Source organism: Equus quagga, unplaced genomic scaffold (genome assembly GCF_021613505.1).
Source record: "Equus quagga isolate Etosha38 unplaced genomic scaffold, UCLA_HA_Equagga_1.0 154_RagTag, whole genome shotgun sequence".
NCBI lineage: Eukaryota > Metazoa > Chordata > Mammalia > Perissodactyla > Equidae > Equus > Equus quagga.
In genome coordinates, this window is record NW_025796937.1 from 382,728 (window position 1) to 404,657 (window position 21,930).

At 50.6% G+C, this 21,930-nt stretch overlaps 1 protein-coding gene and 1 long non-coding RNA gene across 4 annotated transcripts in view; one reads left to right on the forward strand and one right to left on the reverse strand.

Annotated features, from left to right (window-relative positions):
- The window catches only part of LOC124233151 (transmembrane protein 266), a 129,065-nt gene that overhangs the window by 70,548 nt on the left and 36,587 nt on the right, over window positions 1-21,930 (forward strand). For 2 of the 3 annotated variants that reach the window (XM_046650292.1, XM_046650293.1), the window contains exons 4-5: window positions 9,832-9,986; window positions 12,997-13,070. In XM_046650292.1, the coding sequence (XP_046506248.1) occupies window positions 9,832-9,986; window positions 12,997-13,070 (229 nt within the window). The remainder of the gene's footprint in view (window positions 1-9,831; window positions 9,987-12,996; window positions 13,071-21,930) is intronic. The other variant, XM_046650294.1, reaches the window with a different exon arrangement.
- On the reverse strand, window positions 4,925-5,873 carry LOC124233153 (uncharacterized). Its single transcript, XR_006886992.1, has 3 exons — window positions 5,528-5,873; window positions 5,216-5,385; window positions 4,925-4,957 (listed from the first exon to the last, which is right to left on the reverse strand). It is a non-coding gene; the product is annotated as an uncharacterized LOC124233153 (long non-coding RNA).

The following is a 21,930-nucleotide window of genomic DNA, read 5'->3' on the forward strand; positions in this document are numbered from 1 at the left end:
GAATGGGTTTTGAGATGTCAGGCTAGAAAAAGAAGGCAGGTCCTGTATAGCAACATGTTTAAATAAAGACTAAAATAATTTTATATATTCCAGCAAACAAAGGCTGGAGGCAAAGAGCAGGGAATGGAGGAACCTACTACGCTGGAGCCCAAAATACACTTCCCTCTCCTCATACTGTCTAGCTCAAGGACCACCTCCTCCAGAAAGTCTTCTGTCCTCCCACCCCACCGTGGCTGGGGCCCTGACTCTGTGCACCCATAGCACTTTGCCTACCTCCCTCACAGCATTCATGACACTGGGCTCTACTTGTCTGTTCTCCAGTCTGTCTCTAGTACTGGACCAGGTGCTCCTTCAGGGCTTGCCTCAGGGTTCAGATCCTTTGAGCCTGGAACAGAGGGAGTGTTGACTAAATGAAGGAATGACTTGAGTGAGGAGTGAGTAAGTGAATGGGTGAGGCTGTGTTAAGGTAAGGATTAGAAGAGAAAGGGAAGCCCAGTTCCCTTTGGGGAGAGTTGGGGGCTGGCCCCCAGACCTATATAGGGTCGAGGAAGAGACACAGGGAAGGACCAGGCTTCTCATGCCCCAGAACTTAGGGCTATGGTCTGTGGCTGGCCTACCTTTAAGCATCCCTGCCAATGCCACACCCCCTCCACAAAGTCATTCTAAAAGAAATAAATAACATTTGCCTCAGAACATGCCAACTTCACTTAGTACAATTTTAACGTCCTTCTAGAAGAAGTAAAAGCCTTTCGGGATTCAGGCTTAAAAAGCAAGTTCATCCCTGCCATGACTTTGCAAGTGCAAAGTCTAGAAGTTGCATCATATGGCTTGTGAAGTCTTTGAGTCAGTTTTCCCCCAAGGAGAAAAAATTTTAAAAGAGCTTCCTTAATCCATTTTCTTGATGCCAATGAGACTTGTCTGTGATAAAACACCACCTCTTCCTTTGGTGTATCCATTGTCCCTGGACCCTAAGCTGACCTTGTGACCCACGACTCTCTATATTTTTGGTAGGCTCAGGCTTCTAGAAGGGTTCTTTTTCTTTCTTTCTTTCTTTCTTTTTTCTTTTTTTTTTTTTTTTGAGGAAGATTAGCCCTGAGCTAACATCTGCTGCCAATCCTCCTCTGTTTGCTGAGGAAGACTGGCCCTGAGCTAACATCCGTGCCCGTCATCCTTTACTTTATATGTGGGACGCCTCCCACAGCATGGCTTGCCAAGCGGTGCCGTGTCCGCACCCGGGATCCGAACCGGCGAACCTGGGCCACTGAAGCCCATCATGCGCACTTAACCACTGCACCACCAGGCCAGCCCCTAGGATGGTTCTTGATGCCCTAACCAAGGAATAAAGGTTTAATTCAGATCAAAAGATTTTTCTTGATAATTACAAGTTAGCCTCTTTCTCTTTCTTGTAGTCCAAGAACTTCAAAGATCTTGCATTGATTAAGAAGGCAGTAAATTCACAGATATCTTATTTCTCAGCAAAACAAAACTCGGGTCACCATCTACTCACAGATGCAGGGTGTACAGCCACTGGCGACCACTAGGTGGTGGCAGAGCGCCTCTGACCACCTCTGCAGGGTGTGTGAGTACTGACTCGACTGAGGGGAGGAAAATTTAAACCCAAGGCCAGATCTCCCAAGGAAAGTGAGCTGAAACTTATAGGGCTTGGGGTTCCCAGTCATCTGTGGAGGTACCTGGGATCTGGACTTTAGCCAAACAGAAGAAGCGGGAGCGTGGCCAACCCAGGATTTGCCAATCCACAGCTCAGAACCAGAGAGAGCTAGAGAAGGAGGGTATGCCTGAAAACTGTGGCCCACTGGTTCCCACCGGGTTAGGAAGCTGACCTCATCCAGGCAGCCCTGCCCACAAAGCGTGGCACAAAGGACACTGTCAGACTTGTGTCCAATTCCCAGAATTGAGGACTCTCGAGGTGGGAGGGGGTTCCTATGGCAAATTGGTCCAATAGCACCTCTCTCCCTCACCTAAGTCAGGCTTGAACCCCATGGCAGCCCTTCAGAGATGTGTGGACAATACCCTGGGTCCCCCCAAGTAGGGGCAGCCAGTCCATGGTGTGTGTCAGCCATTATGTCCCCAGAGGGGGGTTTTGTGGCTTGCCAAGTGTGGTGACAGCTCCTAACTCCCAGCCCCAAGCTCTTGCCACCATACCCTGCTGTCTTTCCCAGAGTTGGCATTTCCAAGGATGCAAGAAATCTGAGATACTGGGACAAGCAATTGTCAGACTCCCATGACCCCAGCTGCACACGGCCCTCCCCCTCTCTCCTCCCCAAGGAGGTAGGACTCGCCTTTAACTCTGATTGGAGAATTCAAGCTGCTTGTATGGAAACTTCAATTGCTCTAGTTCTCCCAAAGGGGTGGGAGAGTCACCTCTCACCTCCAACCTGAGAGTTCCTTTTATGTGAAATGTATTTATGTGCTCATATTTCTGGCTGTGTGTACCACTGTGGCTTGCCTCTTGGAATTGGGTACAGGAACAAAGGGGATACTTGACAGTGCTTTTCCTGTTGTTCTGGTTCTCCCTGGGAGAGTGAGAAAGAAGCTCCAGCATCCCTGTGGACGTTGGGCTTATGTTTCTCACGAGGGGATATTTGTCTCTGGAGAAGTCCTATACATGTGAACTCATTTCCCTCTCCTGCTTTTTTTCTCTCTTTATTTGTTTTGCTTTTCAGAGCGTTCTAGGTCTAGGAGCCCATTGCATAGTCAGAATTCACATACAAGGCTGCAGGCTCCATGAGGATGAAGGCCCTGTCCACCCTTATGTTCTCAGGCCAATACCATCCCTGGCATTTAGTGGGCATGTGATAACTAAGTGTGGAACGGAATGAATGTTGGAACTTCCCATATTTAGATAATTAATCCCCTTTCTAATTCCCATGTACCTAAATCATCATCAGGGTAGACACGTATAGTAGCCAGGTAGCACTGTGTATGGGCTTTACATATATTATTTTTAATGTTTTAGAAGAATAGCTCTGCAAATTTAGATAATACTTATTCCCACTTTGGGGATTAGAAAACTGAGACTCGAAGATTGCCCTCAGAGTTCAGTCAATTGTGGGAATACAATTTGGAGACTCCAATTGCCACCAAAACCCAGACAGATGGAGGGGCCGGCCCGGTGGCGCAGTGGTTAAGTGTGCACATTCAGCTTCGGCGGCCCGGGGTTCGCCGGTTTGGATCTCAGGTGCACACATGGCACTGCTTGGTGAGCTATGCTGTGGTAGGCATCCCACATATAAAGGAGAGGAAGATGGGCACAGATGTTAGCTCAGGGCCAGTCTTCCTCAGCAAAAACAGGAGGATTGGCGGCAGTTAGCTTAGGGCTAATCTTCCTCAAAAAAAAAAAACCAAAAAAACCCAGAGAGATGGAAAAGTCTGACTTTCCCCACTGTTTGTCAACAGAGAGAAAAGTTGAAGGAATTGTCTTTTAAAACAATTAGATGTATTAAGATTTGTAAAGTGTTCAGAACAGTTCCTGGTTCATAGTAAGTGTTTTATAAGTGTTTGCTAAATCAATCAAAATAAAGCCCAGGTCACTGTCAGAAGTTGGATTTAAGCCAGCCTCATGGCTTTCTCTGACAATATTTTAATCATCTGGAATAAATACAGTAAAGAAAAGTAAAGTGGGGCCACGGAATGTTCTGTTGACAGTCAAAACCACCACCAAGTCTGCGACATCCAGGCCACAAGTGTTCAGCATTAAGAATTGGAGCATCTTGGGGACAGAAGGGGTCTCAGACGGCCCAATCTCAGGGTTTGACTCACTTCAACCCCCTCCCTCAGCTCCTTTCTTTGGGGACTTGAGGGATGAAAATCTCAATGTGGGACTGACAGGGCCATCTGGTCTGGCTGCCTCCAGGGAAATAGGCTTTTCTGTGGTCTGCTACCTCCTCTGGGGACAGTCTGACTCTACTGCCTGTGAGCACCTCTTCAGACAACTTGAAGGTCTCCACAGGCCCAATACATTAGCCACTGCCCCCTCTCACCATTGTGCATCCTCCCAGCCACACTGGCTTGGCAGCCACGCTGGCCTGGTGGTGCACTGGACTGCTGGGGTAAACACAGCCCTGGCAATCCTGGCACCACACGGTTCTGCTTCACCTTTCAGAATGGGGCTGTTTCAGTGCCAGGCTTGGTAACACTGCCTGATGGAGCAGTGACCTGGAGCTGCCTCCTTCTGGGCCACTTCCGTGGCCTTACCTCACATGAAGGATCCATCGGAAATTTGGCAAAGTTTATTTTAATATTCTAGAAGTTATTCTCTCAAACTTTTATCAAGATACCTAAGAATATAAAGCAGAAGCAGTAAAGTTTCCCGGCCTCCCTGCCTGCCCCAGGATTTCTGAGGCCTCAGGAGTGATTGGTGGAACCTCACGGTAGAACTCCTGCCCACCTGCCAGGAGAAGCCATCTGGTTGTTGGTATTTACAGACTTTGGCAGCCCAAGTCGGCCTCCTGGAGCTGTCCCCTCGCTGTTGCGGCATCAAGATATGAAATTGGAAGACACCTGTCCTCTGGTGGCAATTCCAGGGATAACAGCACCCTGAGAACCAGTTCCAGGACTTTGATGGGCTGGATGCTGAAGAGATGGAAGGAAAGTATCTTCTCTAATTAAAGAGTCAATGCTGATTTCCTTTTGGCCCATTAAGTTCCTTGAGTCATTATTTAACCGCTCAGAGATATTTTGAAACTGCATATATTCTATTTTCCTGCTAAAACACAGTCTCCTAGGGATGTCTGAGTCATTTGTATTTCAGAGGAAATTTTATTAACAGCTTGAGATTTCCAAACACTGGGTCAGCCAGAAAGTCTGCTGCTTCAGCCCAGCCTCTGTCCTGGAGCCTTGTGGTCCATGGTCCTGTTCTTCAAGGAGTTGGAAGCCCGGAGCCTGCTTGGATTGCGGCTTCAGCCTCAGATCTGTGGCTAAGGAAGCCCTCGACAGCCTGCAGACACACACTCAGTCTCAGTGAGTGTCACTGCCGCCTTCTTCCCCTGAGTCCGTGCCCCCCAGAGGGCCTGCCTGCTTCACCATTCCCTCAGTGCTAGGCCCCGTGCCCCAGCCCCAGGGCTGGCTCGGCACCTGCTTGCCTTCACTGTCTCATCTCTCCTACTCCCAGACTCCCTTTGCTGTGCCCTGCCCGCCTCCTCAGATACCTGTTACCTCTTGCTAAATCCAAACCAGTGGTTCTCACCCAAATCACCTGGGATCTCAATGAAATGCAGATTTTCATTCAGTGAGTATGAGGAAGGCCCAAGATTCTGCATTTCTAACAAGCTCCCAGGAGATGATGATACTGCTGGTCCCTGGAGCCCATTGGGCGTGAAGGACCTAGGACAGTGGCTCTCAATCTTGGCTTCACATTGGAATCACCTAAGGAGATCAAAAAATACTAAGGCCTGGGTCCCACTCCAGAGGTTGTAATTTAAATGGTCTGGTGTGTGGCCTGGGCACAGGGATTTTTAAAAGCTCTATTGGTGGTCCTAGGATGCAGCCAGGGTTGCGAACAACTCACCTGGATGCAGATTCCAGCCTCCCTGCCCCAAGGCAGCCACTCCTCACCAGCTACCATGTCCCTGGATACCATCCTTTCTTTGACTGGTGGTCTTCTCTCCATCGGCTTCAGTTGAGCCTGCCTCCATATGTCTTGCCCCGGAGTCTTGGGGCTCACATAGAGTGTGATGCAAATAGCACCCCTTGAACTTGTGCGAAAAGGGGGCCTCGTGAAGTCACTCTCAGACTTGTGTGGTTGAGGGGCTGGTAGCTGAAGGCAGTCACGGGTAGTGGGGGACAATGGGGCTGGCACAGGAGTGGAACGGGACTGGAGCAGTAGGCACAAGCTCCGTTTTTCAGCTGGCTTGGGGTTCTTTGGGAAGTGCATTGGTTGTGCCAACAGTAGTAGGAAAGCCTGTCGCACCTGCCCTGGGTGGGGTTTGGTAAGCTGCACCCAGCACTGAAAGGGAAGCCCCACCTTCTCCCAGCCCAACTCCTGGCTCCTGTCCTTCTAGTGTTTATTGTGCTGGAGGTACTTTGGGGGCTGAATAGAATTTTACCATGAACAGTTCCTATTTAGTGTACATTTCAACTATCCCCCGAGATATCCACAGGCCTCACTCCCTCCAACTTTCACAAATGTCACTTTCTCAGCAATGACTACCCTGTCCACCTTATTTAAAGTGTCACCCTTCATGCCCCCATTTTTTTCCCCACAGCACCTACCACCTTGTAGTACACCAGGTAATTCACTAAGTTGTTCTGTTTGTTGTTCGACTCTCTAGCCCACTAGAATGTAAACTGCCCAAGGGCAAGATTGCTGCCCTTTTGGATCACAGTGCCTACCTGGCCCATGGTGGGCATCCGGCCTTCATTTCTGGATCTTCCCCTGCCTGATCTCTGAATCCTGCCATCTGCGCAGTCCTCTCCCTGGCCGAGGAGTGCTGTGGTATCAGGGCCAGGCCAGCTATTGCCAACTTCAGACCACAGGTGACTCGGGACACCTGCCTGCAGCTCTTCACCTGGCTGCAGATCCCCAGGCTCAGCCACCGTACTTTGCACCTACAGCTTCCCCATAACCAAACCCTGGTCTGGTTAGGAAGTTTTCTAACCAAACAGGAAAGTAAAAATCAACATTTTGTCATTTTAAGCACCAATAGAAAATGACTTTTCCCTGCCATGGAAGCAGGTCAAGATTGGAGTCTCCTGTTCATAGAGAGCCTGCCACTTGAAGAAACAAATGGTTTGTTTCATCCCCGTCTCCCTTCGGGACCTTCCTCTTGGGGTAGAAGGAGCAGTCTCTGAAGGGTGCACCCCACGCTCCAGGGCTGTGCAAGGCATGGAGGTGAACGCATACCCCTGCTCCTCCCGTTGACCGTGCAGGTGTGTCTTCCTGCTGGCTGCTCTGACCTGACACCATTCCAGGCAAACGGCCTGCCAGCTGCCCGTTTTTGTTTATAACTGCAGAAGGTGCTTGGCTCAAATTTCAATGACAGGGAAATGGCATCAGTTTTAGGTACCGCAGACAGTTGGATGGGTTTTAGAGAGGAAGTAGAATTGGAGCTGAGTCTCCTTTGAGACCTGGCAATGACGGTGCTTGCCGGGAGGAGTTAACAGGGGGCACAAGGGAAGTGTGAAACTTCCAGAGGAAGTGCTGAGGCAGCTGAAGGCTGGGTGTGAGAGGCGTGAGAGATTAAAATAGGGCCAGCAGAAAGGGGGGCAGGAATGTCACGTTGTGGGGAAAGAAAGAGGGGGAGGAGGTGAGACATTTGGACGGATCAGGAGGATAAGTCAGCCCAGTAGTGATGTCCAAATATATGTTAAAATTCAAAGGGTCTTTCATATACAAAAGCAATGCTCAGCTGATAGTTCCCTGGGGGCGGCAGCCTCTGGGCTTCTCTGGGCCTCTGTCCCTCTGAGCTTGAGGTGGAATCTTCACTGCCCTCACCCTTCTTTCCTGCCCCTCCTGGACAAACACACCCAGCCCCTCCCACTGGTGGCCCTCTTGTGGCCTTTCATCACTGACACTAACTTCTTGCCTGTATCCCAGGGTTCTCATGCATTCCTCAGACCAAATCACAACCATCCTCACCAAGCCTCCTGGAGACCCATCTGCTCTGAGTTTAGGGTTGTCAAGTTTAGCAAATAAGGATATAAGACCCCAAGTTAAGTTTGAATTTCAGATAAACAATGGATAATTTTTTAGTATAAGTATGTCCTATGCAATGTTTAGGATATACTTATACTAGGAAATTGTTCACTGTTTATCTGAGATTTAACTGGATGTCCCATATTTTATCTGGCAGCCCCACTGAGCTCCATGTGGTGTCAAGTTTGGGGCTTACCCTGTAGCCTCTCGCTTTTGGGTTGGCCCACTTGAGCCTGTGAGAAAGGGGAGAGAAGTGCTTCTGCAGTGGCCTTCGAGACCCCTCTACAATGGATGATGAAGGTATCATCAGTGACCTTCATAGTTGAGACTCCACTCACCTGTGTCCCCCTGTCTTCTGCTTCTTCCTTAATGAGAACCTTCTCTTCTGACCTGGCTGGTCTATTTGTCCCTACACCACACTCTGGCGCCCTGTGGGGCTCACTTAAATCACACATCCCCCATCCAATGTGCCCTCCTTCTCTCCCTCCATCACCTGTGGAAATCTCTTACCCATCTTTCTAGGACCAGCTTCCCGAGACTGGGACTGAACCCCCAGTCTTTGCATTCCCCAGAGCCAAGGACAGTGCCTATCATTCCCATAGGTTTTAGAAAATATCCAGAAAGACTTGAATAAGCTAAATTTCCTGCCAGTCTTCTTGAAGAGCCATGAGCTTTGTCCCACCTTCCTTCAAGCTTTCTCTAGATGGATCATGAGGAAGAAAGCTCCTCCTTGAAACATTCACATTATTCCTTCTTGGAGAAGGGAGCACCTTGAAGCAGAGCTGGCCCTCCCAGCAACACCCTTGGGATCTTCGGGGGTGGGCACTGGCCCCCTAGCCGTGGGTTTCAGCAGATTGCTCCCTCTAGATGGGAAGGATGGGGGGTGGCGGCCAACTGGGCCATCTAATAATTTATCACCATCATCATCATCAATCCATTTCAGCTACATGGTGCTTTATAAATCAGATACATTTTCTCATTTAACTTCCAATAACCCTAGAGGTTAAGGAGTTTTATAAATGGGGAAGCTGAGGCCCAGAGTGGCTTTGACATGGTCCTGGGAGGCCAAAGGCTGAGCCAGAAGTCAGGACTCCCCAACTAGTGCTGTCTCTGGGCTTCTAATTCTTCCTCATCAAGGCAGGTAGGCAGTTCCAGCTTGTAACTAAACTACCAAGGCAGTGATGTTTGATTTCAGCATCCCTATGCCCCCTCAGAGGCACCCCTTTTTCCTGGGATCTTGTGTTTCTGAAGGAGTGGGTCAAATGTCCTAAGAGAACCCCCTAGCTCTGAGATTCTGCACCTCCTCTCTACTTCCAAACCCACTTAGAAAAGATTCTGTCCCCAGTTGCTTCATCTTTACCTATGAACATTCAAGATCATTTAGTGAAGGGTTTCCCAAAAGATGGTCCACGGAACAGTAGTCCCACCAGATGCTATGTGATAAAAGGGTACCGTGGTCCAGCGAGTTTTGGAAAAACTGATATTGTAATCTCTTTTGGAGCATGATGATGCATAATAGCATATTAAAGGCACTGAAATATCCCTCAGAGAAAAGCATCTATATAAGTTTGACCCAAATTTTCCAAAACTTACCCAACCATGGGAACCTTTTATCAAGTAACAACCATTAACATTCTGTGGAACCAGCATTGCATACCACCTACTTTGAGAAACAGGGATCTAGTTCTGATCTTCCCTTGTATAGCTGAAAAAACTGAAAATGCATTTATAAATTCTTTGAGCATTTATTAGAGGCGAACTGAGGATCAGATGCCTAGATGCCAGAGCCTGTGCTGGGTTCTGAGACCACGCAAAAGCATAATAATAACAGCTCTTTTTCATGCAGCACTTTCCACATAGCCAGACTCTCACCTAACCTTTGTGACCTGCAGTCTTTGCTAGCCTATGAGATGTGGGTTTCATACCTATTTTAAAGATGAGGAGACTGAAGCACAGAGAGATGCTGCGAGTTGCCTAGATCAGCCTTTAAACTGAGCTCCATCTCTTAATGAGATGTTTTTGCTCTTCATAAGTCTACTCAGTGGCCTCTTGAATAAGGTTGTGATTCTTCAGGAAACGTGGAGCCCGGGAGGAGTGATGCGGGTGGGTTTGAGAGCAGGGCTATGGCTGAGGTCTCACCCCTCTCAGTGCCTCCTCCCCAACTTTTGTCCCCGCAGGTCTACTTGGCTGAAGCCGTGCTGTGGGAAGAGAGCAGCCGTGTGGCAGGTATTTTTGCTCAGTGCAAGTCTCAACAGTTTCCTGGTAGCCTGTGTAATATTGGTGGTGATTCTCCTGACTCTGGAACTTCTAATAGATATAAAGCTTCTCCAGTGTGAGTAGCAAGAGAGATACATATACAAATACCTATGATGTCAATATTCAGTGTGCATCCATCAGGGGTCCCCAACCAGCAGTGTGACCTGCTCCCAACCCAACACCACTGCTATACCCCTGACCCCTTGGCTCATGGGGATTACCGCTGGGGAGGAAATCTGGCAGCTTTTTCTCCCTGTCACCCCCATCATCAGTTTGCCCCTCTCTACCCAATGTGGCCTCTTCGGTCCCCCTCTCCAGCATTCCATGATTGGAAACTGATGAGATCAAAACCGTTGGGGACCCCTGTATGCACTTTTTTTTATTGTTCCCATTTGGAATTTTCCAGATTGGAGAGTTCCCATGTGTGGAGGCATATCATCTTGTAGTAACTAATAATGGCAGCAACTGCAATGACAATGTGATTCCTTGTATTTTCATCCAGCTGTAAGTTGGCAGTGTTATTTATATATAATGTGAAAGTTTTGAAAGCACTTTTCCATACATTTGGGCTTAGCAGCAACCCTGTAAAATGGGCAAGGATGATACCATCCCATTTTATAGACCACGGAATTAAGTTGTGGAGCAGTTACACTGTTCCTAGGTAAGAGGTATTGGAACTGGGACTTCAAGCCACCAGGCCATTTAATGGCATGGCCAATTCTCCCCCACTTTAGATCCTCTTGGTGTTCATCCTTGTTTCTTGTGTCTGGGAACCTGATGCACATGGCAGCCAATGGCTCATCTGCTACCTCTTCTTTCCTTCTGGATGTCCCATGGCAATGTGGCTGTCAGAGTGGAGGGCCTGCTTCCTGCCCCCATCCTTGAAGACCTCTGTTTCTTGCACCAGCAGGGGTGCCAAGGGTCTTGACTCTTGGCTTTGGATGAGTGAGTGGTGTCTGGTAGAGCTCCTGGTTCCTCATAGTTCCCCGATTCAGAAGGTGGATCATTCAAGTACAAATAAAAAAGAGATGAAATTGTTGGCCCCCTGAGGGAGTTCTGTTCCTGCCATTGGCAAAATTTAAGACTATAGATCCAGCTATTCCCAAACCCATTCAGTTGTCTTGGACTTGTTTTCTCAAATGCCCCCAATTTCTTTACTGGGGCCTCTGTACTCAGAGTCCCTCAAAGCTCCTTCTATCCACTTTCCCTACTCTCTAGAGAGGATGACAGGGAGCATAGACTTGGTTTTGTCTATAAGCCTCATTGGGTTTTGTGCAGCTGATGGCCCCTTGGTTCCAATCAAAGCATCTTCCAGCATAAAGTGATCAGCCCTGGTTTTATCCTCAACCTGTCTTCAATTAAACCATGTTGTCTACTTTCTCTCCCACTCATCCATGTGTCTGCTTTTTATGAGCTCTGACCATAACGGAGTCTTTCTTTCCCTGTCATGGATTATACTCTGGGCCCTCGGCTGCTCAGGTTGTGACAAGGCATTGAGTAGAACTAAGAATCCAGCCGACACTGGAATTCTGCTTAAAATTAAGTATCAAGGAGATTGATTTTGGTGGGAGATCCAATAGCAGCTCATAAAAGGCATCTTAAATTCCATAAAATGCACAATCAGAGATTTATTGCTCTTCTAAAGCAAACCGTAAAAAAAGGCACAGGAATTCATTTGAGAAATAATGGGGAGAGATTTTATGTTTTCAGAATCATCTGGAGGTCTTTGTGGTGTCACGCAGGCCTCAGCCTCTCAGTTCCCACTAGTATTCATGTTGCCCCAGGACAGAAAGAGTACACAGCATCTCCAGGGCTCACCTTCTAAGCGTCATATTGGCCCATGTCAGGGGACCCCAAAGTCTCCCACCTGGAATGTGGTACTGCAGACTTCTCCCCTGGACATGTTCCAGGACATGGTTTCTGCCCACTCCCCTGGGTTACTGATCTCAGAGCTTTAGGGGAGGCTGTGGGTTCCTCTCTTTCCGGCCAGCCCACCCCACTGATGGCTCTGGGCATTTTCCTTTGGCCCACAGGGCATGCTGAGCTGGATGTTAAGCAGGCCTGGCTGGAGTCCAGTAGGGAAGCAGCACAAGGGTGTTCTCAGTGGTGTGCCTGCACCCTGTTTTGGCCCTGCCACCCTGCCCCAGGATGTCCCACCAGTATCTCTTTCAGGCCTGCCCTTTGGGAGCATCCATTTCCACTCACTCCCTATTACAGCCTACCTGACACTTGTCCTGGGCCACAGCACCCTGCTTTTGGCCTTGCGCCTGATAAACTATGCCCTGCTAGGGCTCGGAGGCTGGTTGTGGCTCCTGTATGTTGAAAGGGCCTTCCAGAGATGGCAACTTAACTCCAAGGATTGACTGGTGGAAGGTGGGGTAGGAGCTTTCAGTGGCTGAGGGCTCTCCCCACTCACACTCCGGAGTCTGGAGGCCAGCAGAGCAACTTGGAAGTGTAGCAGACTCCAGCCACCTGCTGTGCTACTTCGGGAGGCTGACATCCCCCACCCCACGCCTGGCTCCCTCTTCCAGTTCTTGTTCCAGCTTTCTCCCCAAACACCTTGACCAATACCACCATCTCTGCCACTCAGAGTTCTCAGAAAAAAAAGTCAAAGTACACTTGCCTTGAGTCCCATGAACCATGCACGGTGCTTTGGGGGTGCATTGTAGTAGAGATTTCTGAAAGCTCATCTAGACCTGACTGAAGCTACTACCCAGATCTGAAAGCTGCAGATGTCTTCCTCAGCGCCCCCAGAGGGTCCTTTCCAGGAGGATGGCTACAGCACAAAGCCCACTGAGGCTGATGGGACTGAGCTGGAATTCAGAGAGGTGGCCTGTGGGGGAGACGGAGGCAGCCCCTCAGTGGAGAGAACAGCAACATCACTGGTCTGCCAACCTCCCACCATCTCCACTGCAGACACTTAAAGCTTCCCTTGGTGTTCTCTGGCCCGATTTCATCCAGATCTAAATGTTCACATGAGCAGGCCCCGGGATCCCAGGGGTCTGCCTCCATGCTGTGAAGCCCCTCTACTGATGCACCTAATTCCTTACTCCTAAAATTGGCCCCTATCACTGTGTTCATTGCAGTTTCCAGTGCATTCCAGTTTGCTGGTGTAATTCACTGGATCAGTCTGGTCATCCTCTCTGTGTTCTTCTCAGAGGTAGGTGAAGACTTGGGCCCTATGACCTTCTCTTTAAGGCAACTCTTGTTCTGGAGAGACCAAGCTTAATTCTCTAAACACTGACTAGTGTGAGGCCCTCTGCCAGCCCCGGAGGCTGCAAGGAGAGAGACGCAATACAGGGAACTGAGTTCTGTGCTAAGAGATGGTGCATGGAGGAGCAGCTGGCAACTCCACCAGGAAGGCTTGGCCCCAGCAGGTGACCTCCAAGTGGAATCCCAGAGGATGAGCATGTGTCCAGGTGAGGGTTGGGTGATGACATTTGTGGAGGTGAGACTGAGCAGGACATAGTTGAGGGAAACCAAGTGGTTCGTGTGGCCAGTAAGGAACAGGCAGAAGGCTGGGCTGATGCCCAGGGGGCCTGGAGGTGGGGAGAGTGGTTAGGATGCTGTAGCCATGGTCTTGGGCACACAAGTGGCCTGCCCCTTTGGGCTAAGACATGCAGAGGGCAGAGAGGACAGAGTCACAGGCTGGGCAGTGGACTTACCAGGTGCTGTGGCAGGTACAGGGTCTGACTAGGCTGAGAGCCATGCCCCCTCAATGTGAGCAAAGGGGATGGGATCAAGGAGCATGGACGCCCCTCACTCCTGCTGGAGTTGGCTGATAAAGTCTTGGTCCATGTCTCTCTGTGTGCAGTAAGAGGGAGAAAGCTCCTGGAAGCTCCTAGGCACTGAATTTTAGTGGGAGCTGATAGCCCATTGTGGGACTGAAATGGGAGAGAAACCAGGATCCCAGCACATCCCTCTGCCTTTTCACAGGGGTGAGTAACACTTCTGAGCAGTTCCCAGGCTGTCACAGTGATAACCTGGCCTATATTTCAGGGGCATTGACTTGGGGCTGCTGCAGGCAGGGTCTCCTGGGGAAGCTGGGAAGACTGGAGTTTATCTTGTGGGCTGTAGCGAATCATAGAAGGAGTAGAGAGTTTTATGTGGAAATCCACTTCTTCCTAACAGAGCAGACATCTGGCCCGAGTCAGCTGATCACTGTTCCTCTCCACCCATGTGCTCCCACTCACCATCACAGGTCCACATTAGCCCATGCAGATCCCTAGTGGGACTTTCAGCATGGTCAGTGAGCATGGGAAGAAAGGCAGAAACAAATAAGGCACAGAGCACACATATGCACACACATACACACACAGCTCATGTCAACACGTGTGCTGCTACCCTGGAAGCATAGAGGAATCAGGGCCCTAGAGCACAGCAGGGCCTTGAAGGGAGGAAGGATGTTGGGGAGAGAAACTACATGGGCAAGGGGACAGAGGTAGAGAATATTTTGTGACGTGATCAGGATGCCCAAGGAGTCAAGAGTCCCAGGGTCCTCCTGTGGGCCAGCTCTGGCCCCATCTAATGATACTCAGTCAATTGATCTAGCTCCCTTTCTCAACAGGCGAGGGCTGGGCCTCAGGCCTTGATTCCAGAATCCTGAGTAGGGGTGTGGGGTGTGGTGGGGCTGGGCAGCAGGCATTCCAAGCACAGAACATTCTCTTCCCAGGCCTTGGCTCCTGCAGACCACAGAGTTGGCCTGCAAGCCTGGGCCTGAAGCTCAGACTGTGGGTAGATCCCAACATGCCTCTCCCGGGAAGTGTCCCAACCAAAGGACCATTGCCCTGGAGGTGCCTCAGCCCCCAAAACAGTGCCTGTTCCTCAGCCTACTGCCCCTTGGAGGGTCCTGCCCTCCCCAGACCCCTCATCACTTCTCACCGTGATTCCCTTCCACAAACGCCTGGGCTGTGGCCAGATGTCTCCTTGATGCAAACCTTGGAAAATGTGCCATGTGTCTGGGACTGCCAACAAAAATGTTTAATCAGTTGCTGTGGTTCTTCCATCTATCCCTCTGCTTTGCTTTTATTGGCTTTGCAGAATTTATTACCCAGCGTTAATTTGGCATTCCCTTCCTGTCACTGCCAGAGACAAGCCACCTGAAACAGACAAGCCCCTGTGCAGAGGAATCTCAGCCTGAGACCCCCACCTGCTCTCACACCCCCAGCCAGGGAAGGGGCTGGGGCTTCCCACAGGCTCAGATGGGGGAGCAGGGGGCCTGGGGGAGAATGACTGCACCCCTGACCTTACCTTGTGGAAGACGATAAGGGTGGCGTGGACTCGTAATGGGGGAATAACCGAGGGATAACAGAGGAGTAACATAGGAGTAACAGGAGAATAATAGGAGTAACCGAGAGGGTAACGGAAGAGTAACAGAGGGGTAGCAGGGGGCGTAACAGAGGTGTAATAGGGGGAGTAACAGGAGGGACCTGTCTCCCCCAGTGCACCTTGCCCAGTGTGAACAGAGGGGCTGGTACACAGTGATCTCATGACGAGGCAGCCCAGCCAGTGAGCCTGGGTTTCTGTATCTCATGGAGTGCCCAAGAGAACTGAGAGTCAGGACCTCAGGGCTAGAACGGTCTCAGAGAGACCGTCTCACAGAGATCCCCCTTCACCAACTCCTCCAGAGGGTCTGGAAATGTGTGAGAGCATTTGTGCTCCTCATAGCAGCTGAGCCACCTCAAGTGGGAAGGGCCAGGGGAGATAAATGTCCCTCAGTGGTGGATCAAGGCTGTGTATTTGCCCCCCTGAAAATGCCGGTAGTGTCCTTTTAAAACTACACAGAAGAGGAGAGCAGCCTGGGCTTACAGGGCCAGTTATGGCCAAAACTTGGCCCAGGGCTCTGGCTCCTCATCTGGTCTCTCGCCACTGCATTACCCTGGTGCCAGAAGGCTGGGAGGAGACCAAGGATCTGGGGGAAGGACCAGGGCCCAGGCCAGGAACTGAGAAAGAAAGAGTCCAACTCTGCAATGTCTCTGACCACAAACCCAGCACAACTGGTGTGCCCTCCTCAGCTAGGAAGAAACAAACATCACTCCTTGAGGGCTGGCCCCTCCTTTCTCTGGGAAATATCAGAGGGTGGGGCCACTACATGCCTGCTTGGACTTAACAAGTGGGTGTTATTTCACAGGCAAATTCCAAGAAGGTTCGACCCAAAGGACTCCTGATGTGGTGGAGCCTTTTGACTTGTCCTCAGCAACATTCTACCTTTGTCCCAACTGAACTTTAGGACAGCCCTCGAATGTGGGTGGGATATTTTATGAGCTGGGAAACTGAGGCCTGGAGAGGAGCGGAAACATGCCCAGGGCCTGCAGGAATGACAGGCAGGACCAGACGCAGTCCTCTGGTGGACGTGCGGTTGCTCCATGCCATCCTTTGTCCATCTCAGAGCTCTAAGAACTGTTGTTCTGTTCTGTGTGGGGCCCGGAGGACAGAGCTGGGCCCAAAGAAGGAAGTGTGAGGCTGGTTTGGGTTCATTTCAAGGACATCTGTTCAAACTGCTGAGCTATTTCAGCAGTGAGACACATGCTTCTCAAAGTGGTAAGAGTGGGCACCCCTCAGTCAGGCAGGCTGTGTGGGGTCCCTGCAGGTGCCTGAGGTGAAAGCAGGTGCCTGCGAGGCTTCCTGGGCCCTGTGGTTGTAGGTCAGGCAGGGTCACCATGCTTCCACATGGCCCTGCAGTACCAAGAACGGGCAGAGCCTTGGGAATCCAGATGGAGAACTGTGCAAATGGTGTTTCCAAAGCACAGCCCCACCCTTGGCTGAGACCAGGCCCAGCTAGCCACTTGGAACCAGGGAGCCCAGCTGCTTCTTTTCCTGAGACTGCGCAAGGACTTGGGGCCTGGCCAGGCTGGGCCACCATGTAGCAGGGCCCTAGTGCAGGCCATGGAGTGTTGGCCCCGTCCCCTAATTGGGGTGGAGTCAGGGGGATGCAGAGAGGCCCAGCTCTTTTCCTAGAAGAGGAGAAAGCTGACCCATGGCTGGCCTTCTAGATAAGAGTGTCAAGGCAGTGGCAGCAGCTACTGCTGCTTCCTCCTTTTCCTCCTATTGTTATTTTTATTTATTTTTTTTTTAAAGATTTTATTTTTTCCTTTTTCTCCCCAAAGCCCCCTGGTACATAGTTGTATATTCTTCGTTGTGGGTTCTTCTAGTTGTGGCATGTGGGACGCTGCCTCAGCGTGGTCTGACGAGCAGTGCCATGTCCGCGCCCAGGATTCGAACCAACGAAACACTGGGCCGCCTGCAGCGGAGCGCGCGAACTTAACCACTCGGCCACGGGGCCAGCCCCTATTGTTATTTTTTTATTATTATTTTATTGAGGTGAAATTTACGTAACATAACCCTTTTAAAGTATACCATTCAAGGCATTTAGTACATACATAAAGTTGTGTAACCATCACCTCTTTCTAGTTCCAAAGTAGTTTCATCACCCCCAGAAGAGTCCCTGTTCCCATTAAGCAGTCACTCCCCATTCCTCTTCTACGCCAGCCCCTGCCAACCACTAATCTGCTTTCTGTTTCTGTGAACTTAACTATTCTGGATATTTCATATAAATGGAATCATAGGATTCGTGACCTTTTGTGTCTGGCTCTTTCATCCACCAGGGTGTTTTCAAGTTCATCCACGTTGTAGCATGGATCAGTGCTTCCTTCCTTTTATTTCTGGATAACATTCCAGTGTATGGATAGACCACATTTTTGTTTATCCACTCCTGAGTTGATCAAGGCTTCTCTTAACATCAGCTATGAGGGTCACCTCCTTCTCCCCAGCACAGCCTCTCAGAGTTGCCATAGGCTGCACTGGGTCTCAACGGAACCTGGCCTGCTGGGTTACCTGGGCCATGTGCCAAATGAAGGCCACAGTCAAACCAAACTAGGCCAGAACCTTATCTTTCCACATCAGCAGCCACCCCAGATTCTGGATCCATGAGGAGGTCCTTCTCCTGCTTGCTGCCTCCTCCCACGGGGCCCCTGGTGAAGCTCAGTCATCAGACGAAAGGCAAGAGAATGGGTGCCGTGCTTTATGCTCCAAGAGATGAGGATGCATTTGCATCCCCTCAGTGTCTGATAAGAACTTGACAAAAGGGAGCCAGTTTGGCCACTGAGTTGCTCTGTGGCTTTGAGCAAGTCGCTGCCCATCTCTGTGCCTCAGCTTCCTGACCTTTAAAGTGAGGGAATTGGACCTGTCCTAGGGGCTGCCTTCTTGACTCCACCTAAGGTAGAGCCACTGCTCGCGCTTAGGGGAGAGATTTTACTCTCTGTTCCCCTCTCCAGATTTCAGAAAGCTGGAGGGTAATCAGGGTTTCAGACCTGCCTCACTGCTAGCTGTGAAAGCCCTTGCACATCATGTCACTTCTGACCTCACTTGTCCCATCTGTAATGTGAACAATGGCTGCCCCACCACCTCCCAGGACAGGCCTGATGGGATTATGAAAACGCTTTGGAAACATTGCAAGAGGAAGAAATGAGTAAGGTCCTAGAGCAGCATTAATGGATCAGACTGGATTTTAGAAGGTTCGGTCCTGCCACCCTCCACCCCATGCTGTCGCCTTAAAGGAGCCATTTAAGAGCAAGGAAGTGGTCAGTACACCACATCCTGCTGACCTAAGTTAGATAAATCACAGGATGTTATCCATCAGATTTGGCAAGGAGGGGGTCATGGGTAACCAAGTTGTGAGCAGTTTGACTGGAGTGGTGGGGCCCATGTCAGATTGTAGTGGGTTAAGTGGAGACTTCTCTTCAAAACCTTTGCCTGGGAGAAGAGAGAGAGAAGGCAGTGGCTTAAGGGAGATATAGGGTCAGTGAGGGATTTTTTAGAATGGAAGAAGTTGAGAATGTTCATACGCTGAGAGGCGGTTCTGGAAGGAAGCCCTGTGCATCTTGTGTATTTCAGGCTCCTCCTCAAGGCCTAGCATGGGACTGTGTGCACAGTGAGCATGCTCCACCCTGCAGGCCTTGAACCCATTCTTTTAAGGTAGCTGGGAACCTCCTGCCAAAATGAACCCGGTACCAGGGAGAGACAGTGCAGCCAATCTGTCTGTGAGCCCAGGTCCCTGGAGGTATTGGCTACTGCGTCTGGCCGGGGGATTCACCATTAGATCCCTAGGGAAGAGGCTGCCAGGGAGGAAGCAGTCCCCCTGAGTCACAGTGCCCCATCCCCACAGATTTGGAGGGTGTGAGCCTGGAGGAGTGATGGGGAGGCTGGTCACTTTGCTCCAGTTTTATCAATGCCTAACCTTAGGGGGCGCCCTGCAGTCACCCTTCAACCAGCTCTTGTCGCCCTGCCAACCTTTCTTTTACACGCCAGTTCAAGACTGCTTTCAGCCCCTGCAAAAGGTTCTCACGTTTCTTACTTTTTCCTTGTAGCTATATCCTGGACTCTCTGTCTTCCTCCTGCTGCTTTGGCGGGGGGGGGAGGAGGGGGTGCCTAGCAGCCATGTTGGCAGTGAAAACTTGCAGAAGAGCAAATCTGCTTCTTAAGGAAGCGCCAGGGATCAGCCCCCAGCCCCTGGTACCCACTGTGGGTTTTCTTTAGGCCAGCCTGCTCCCATGAGCCTTGCACCACCCCACTCCCCATGCCGATGGGCTGCAGCATTTTGGGGGCATGGGCTCAGGGCTAGAGGTGTGCTGCTCCCTTCTCCTGAGCTGGTGGGCCCAGCTTTGGGCAGGGAACAAGGGTGCCAGCTCCAACTCTACTCACCAAGTGGTCAGCATGGGGGCCTCTTTCTGCCCGAAGAGGGGGTGCCTTTTAAAAATTTGCACAAAGGCATCTTCTAGACTAGCAGGTGCTTCTGCCTGCATCCCTCAAGGTTGCCAAACCCTACGAGCCTCATCAGGCTGCATCCCAGGGAAAGAGGCTGATGACCCTAAGAGGAGGGGCTCAGGCAGTGGGATGGGCAGAAGGCCCTTGCTGCCACCTGACTGAGGCAGGGCCTGGAGCAGATGCAACGGTCAGGATTTCCCACCCTCCCCTCTTGCCTGAAGCCTTTACCCCTTCCCTGGAGAGATGAAGGGAGTCCTTCCTGAGAGCAGGGCTGGCTGAGGGAAAAGATGAGAGCACCTGGGGTGGGAAAGAAGAGGGACCTGGGGACCAGAAGATTAACCTGCCTCTCTCTGAGCCTCAGTTTCTGCATCTGTAAAATGGCGTAAGAGCTAGGCTTATAGTAAATATTCAATAAATGGTGCCATCCTCAATGTTTTGCCACAACTCTGGCCTCTCTCTCATATCAGAGCATCCTCTTCTCCAGAAGGCAAGGTTGGAATGAAGGAGGCTGAAAACTCATATCCCAGGTAGGAAAGAGGTAGCTAGAACTACGGAGTCCAGTTCCCTCAGATCCTCCCTCAAAGTGCTTTGAACTCTTGGGGGCAGGATTGCAACGCCAAGGGCCCTGGGGGTGGGGTGGGTGATAAAATACCCGTCGTTGTTGCCCTCCTGCACTTCTATTATCAAAGCTCTTTCCCAGGGGAGCTTTGTAGCAGCCCGATGGGGTGGGCAGCGTGAGGGGCACTAGTTCCATTTTCTTCCAGGTCGGCTGAGGGATTCAGCCAATGTCACATGGTTAGTAAGGGATAGTCAGAGCCAGAAAGGGGACCTGACTTTTGACTCCTGATCTAATGCTCTTTCTCCTTGCCGTATGTGGGCTTGCAACCTCCCTATTTCACCCCAGGGCGTTGTCACCTTACACATCCCTACTGTTCTGTTGGGTACCCCAGGGGAGTTTGTTAAAAAGGCATATTCCTGGGCCCTGCACCCAGAGATTCTGATGTCCTGCATCTCCATGAGAGCCCAGGAATTTGCATTTTAAACAAAACCCCTAGATGTTGCTGAAGCAAGGGGTCCTTGCCTGCATGTTGAGAAACACAAGCCCTCAGTGGCTTGGTCAGCCTGTGTTTTCAGAGGTGTAAGACCTGTGCTGGGTACCATGAGGTGGCAGGGCAGTGTGGCCAGGTCCCTGCCTCCATAGACAGGGGATCTCAGCAAAGGACGCTGCAGAGGAAAAGTCACCAGGTGGGGTGTTTCAGAGCTGAGTTCTCACCCTGACTTGGAGCAGCCATTTCCAGGCCACCATTTCCCATCTACAGCAGGTGGCTGGACCAGGAGGTGTTTCCCGAGCCCTCTCCATAGCTGCTTTTGGCTCTTCTGTTTCCATGGGCTGGGCTGAGCTGGGATGGGAGGTAAAGGCTCCCCAGAGGAGGCGGGTGTGAGACAAGCCTCAGAGGATGGGTCCCATGTGGATGGCCAGCAAAGAGGAGAGGCAGGTGGCCAGTGCTCCTGCTGCTCCACTTGCTTCCATGGCACAGCTTTGGCCCATAAACCCGTTAAACCTCCATCCCTTCGTAGATCACAGAGGCTCTGTGTGTGCTGTCTGTTGCCTGTTCCTCCCCTCTCAGGGGTTTCTAGCTGAGTCTCCTGCCTGGCCAGCTTCCTTCCTCATCCCCCCACCCTGTACTCCTTGTCAGCTAAGCGCCGCCTTGTTTATAAAGAAGCAGGATGATTCCTTTTATATGAGGTTCCTAGAGTAGTCAAACTCCTAGAGACAGAAAGCAGAAGCATGGTTTCCAGGGGCTGGCAGGAGGGGGAATGGAGCGTTAGTGTTTAATGGGTGTAGAGCCTCAGTTTAGGATGATGAAAAAGTTCTGGAGACGGATGATGGTGATGGTTGCATGACAATATGAACATACTTAATGCCACAGTACACTTTTTAAAATGGTTAAAATGGTAAATTTCATGTTATGTGTATTTTACCACACTTTTAATAGAAGGAGGAGGAGGAGAAGCAGCAGCAGGAGAGATCTTATTTGGATTAGGTCCTGTTCCCCTCTGTCCTAGCCTGGGATTTCTGCTCTGGGAGCCCCAGAACTGGGATTTTGGGGTGGAGGTCGCTAGTGTAACATTTCAGAGGAGACAAACACCAAGTTTCAAGTTCAGCACAATTAGAGGGAGTGAACAGCAACAAAAGAAACCAGGACACTATGTGTGTTCTTACACAGCTTGAGTACTCTTATGCAGAGTCAAAAACC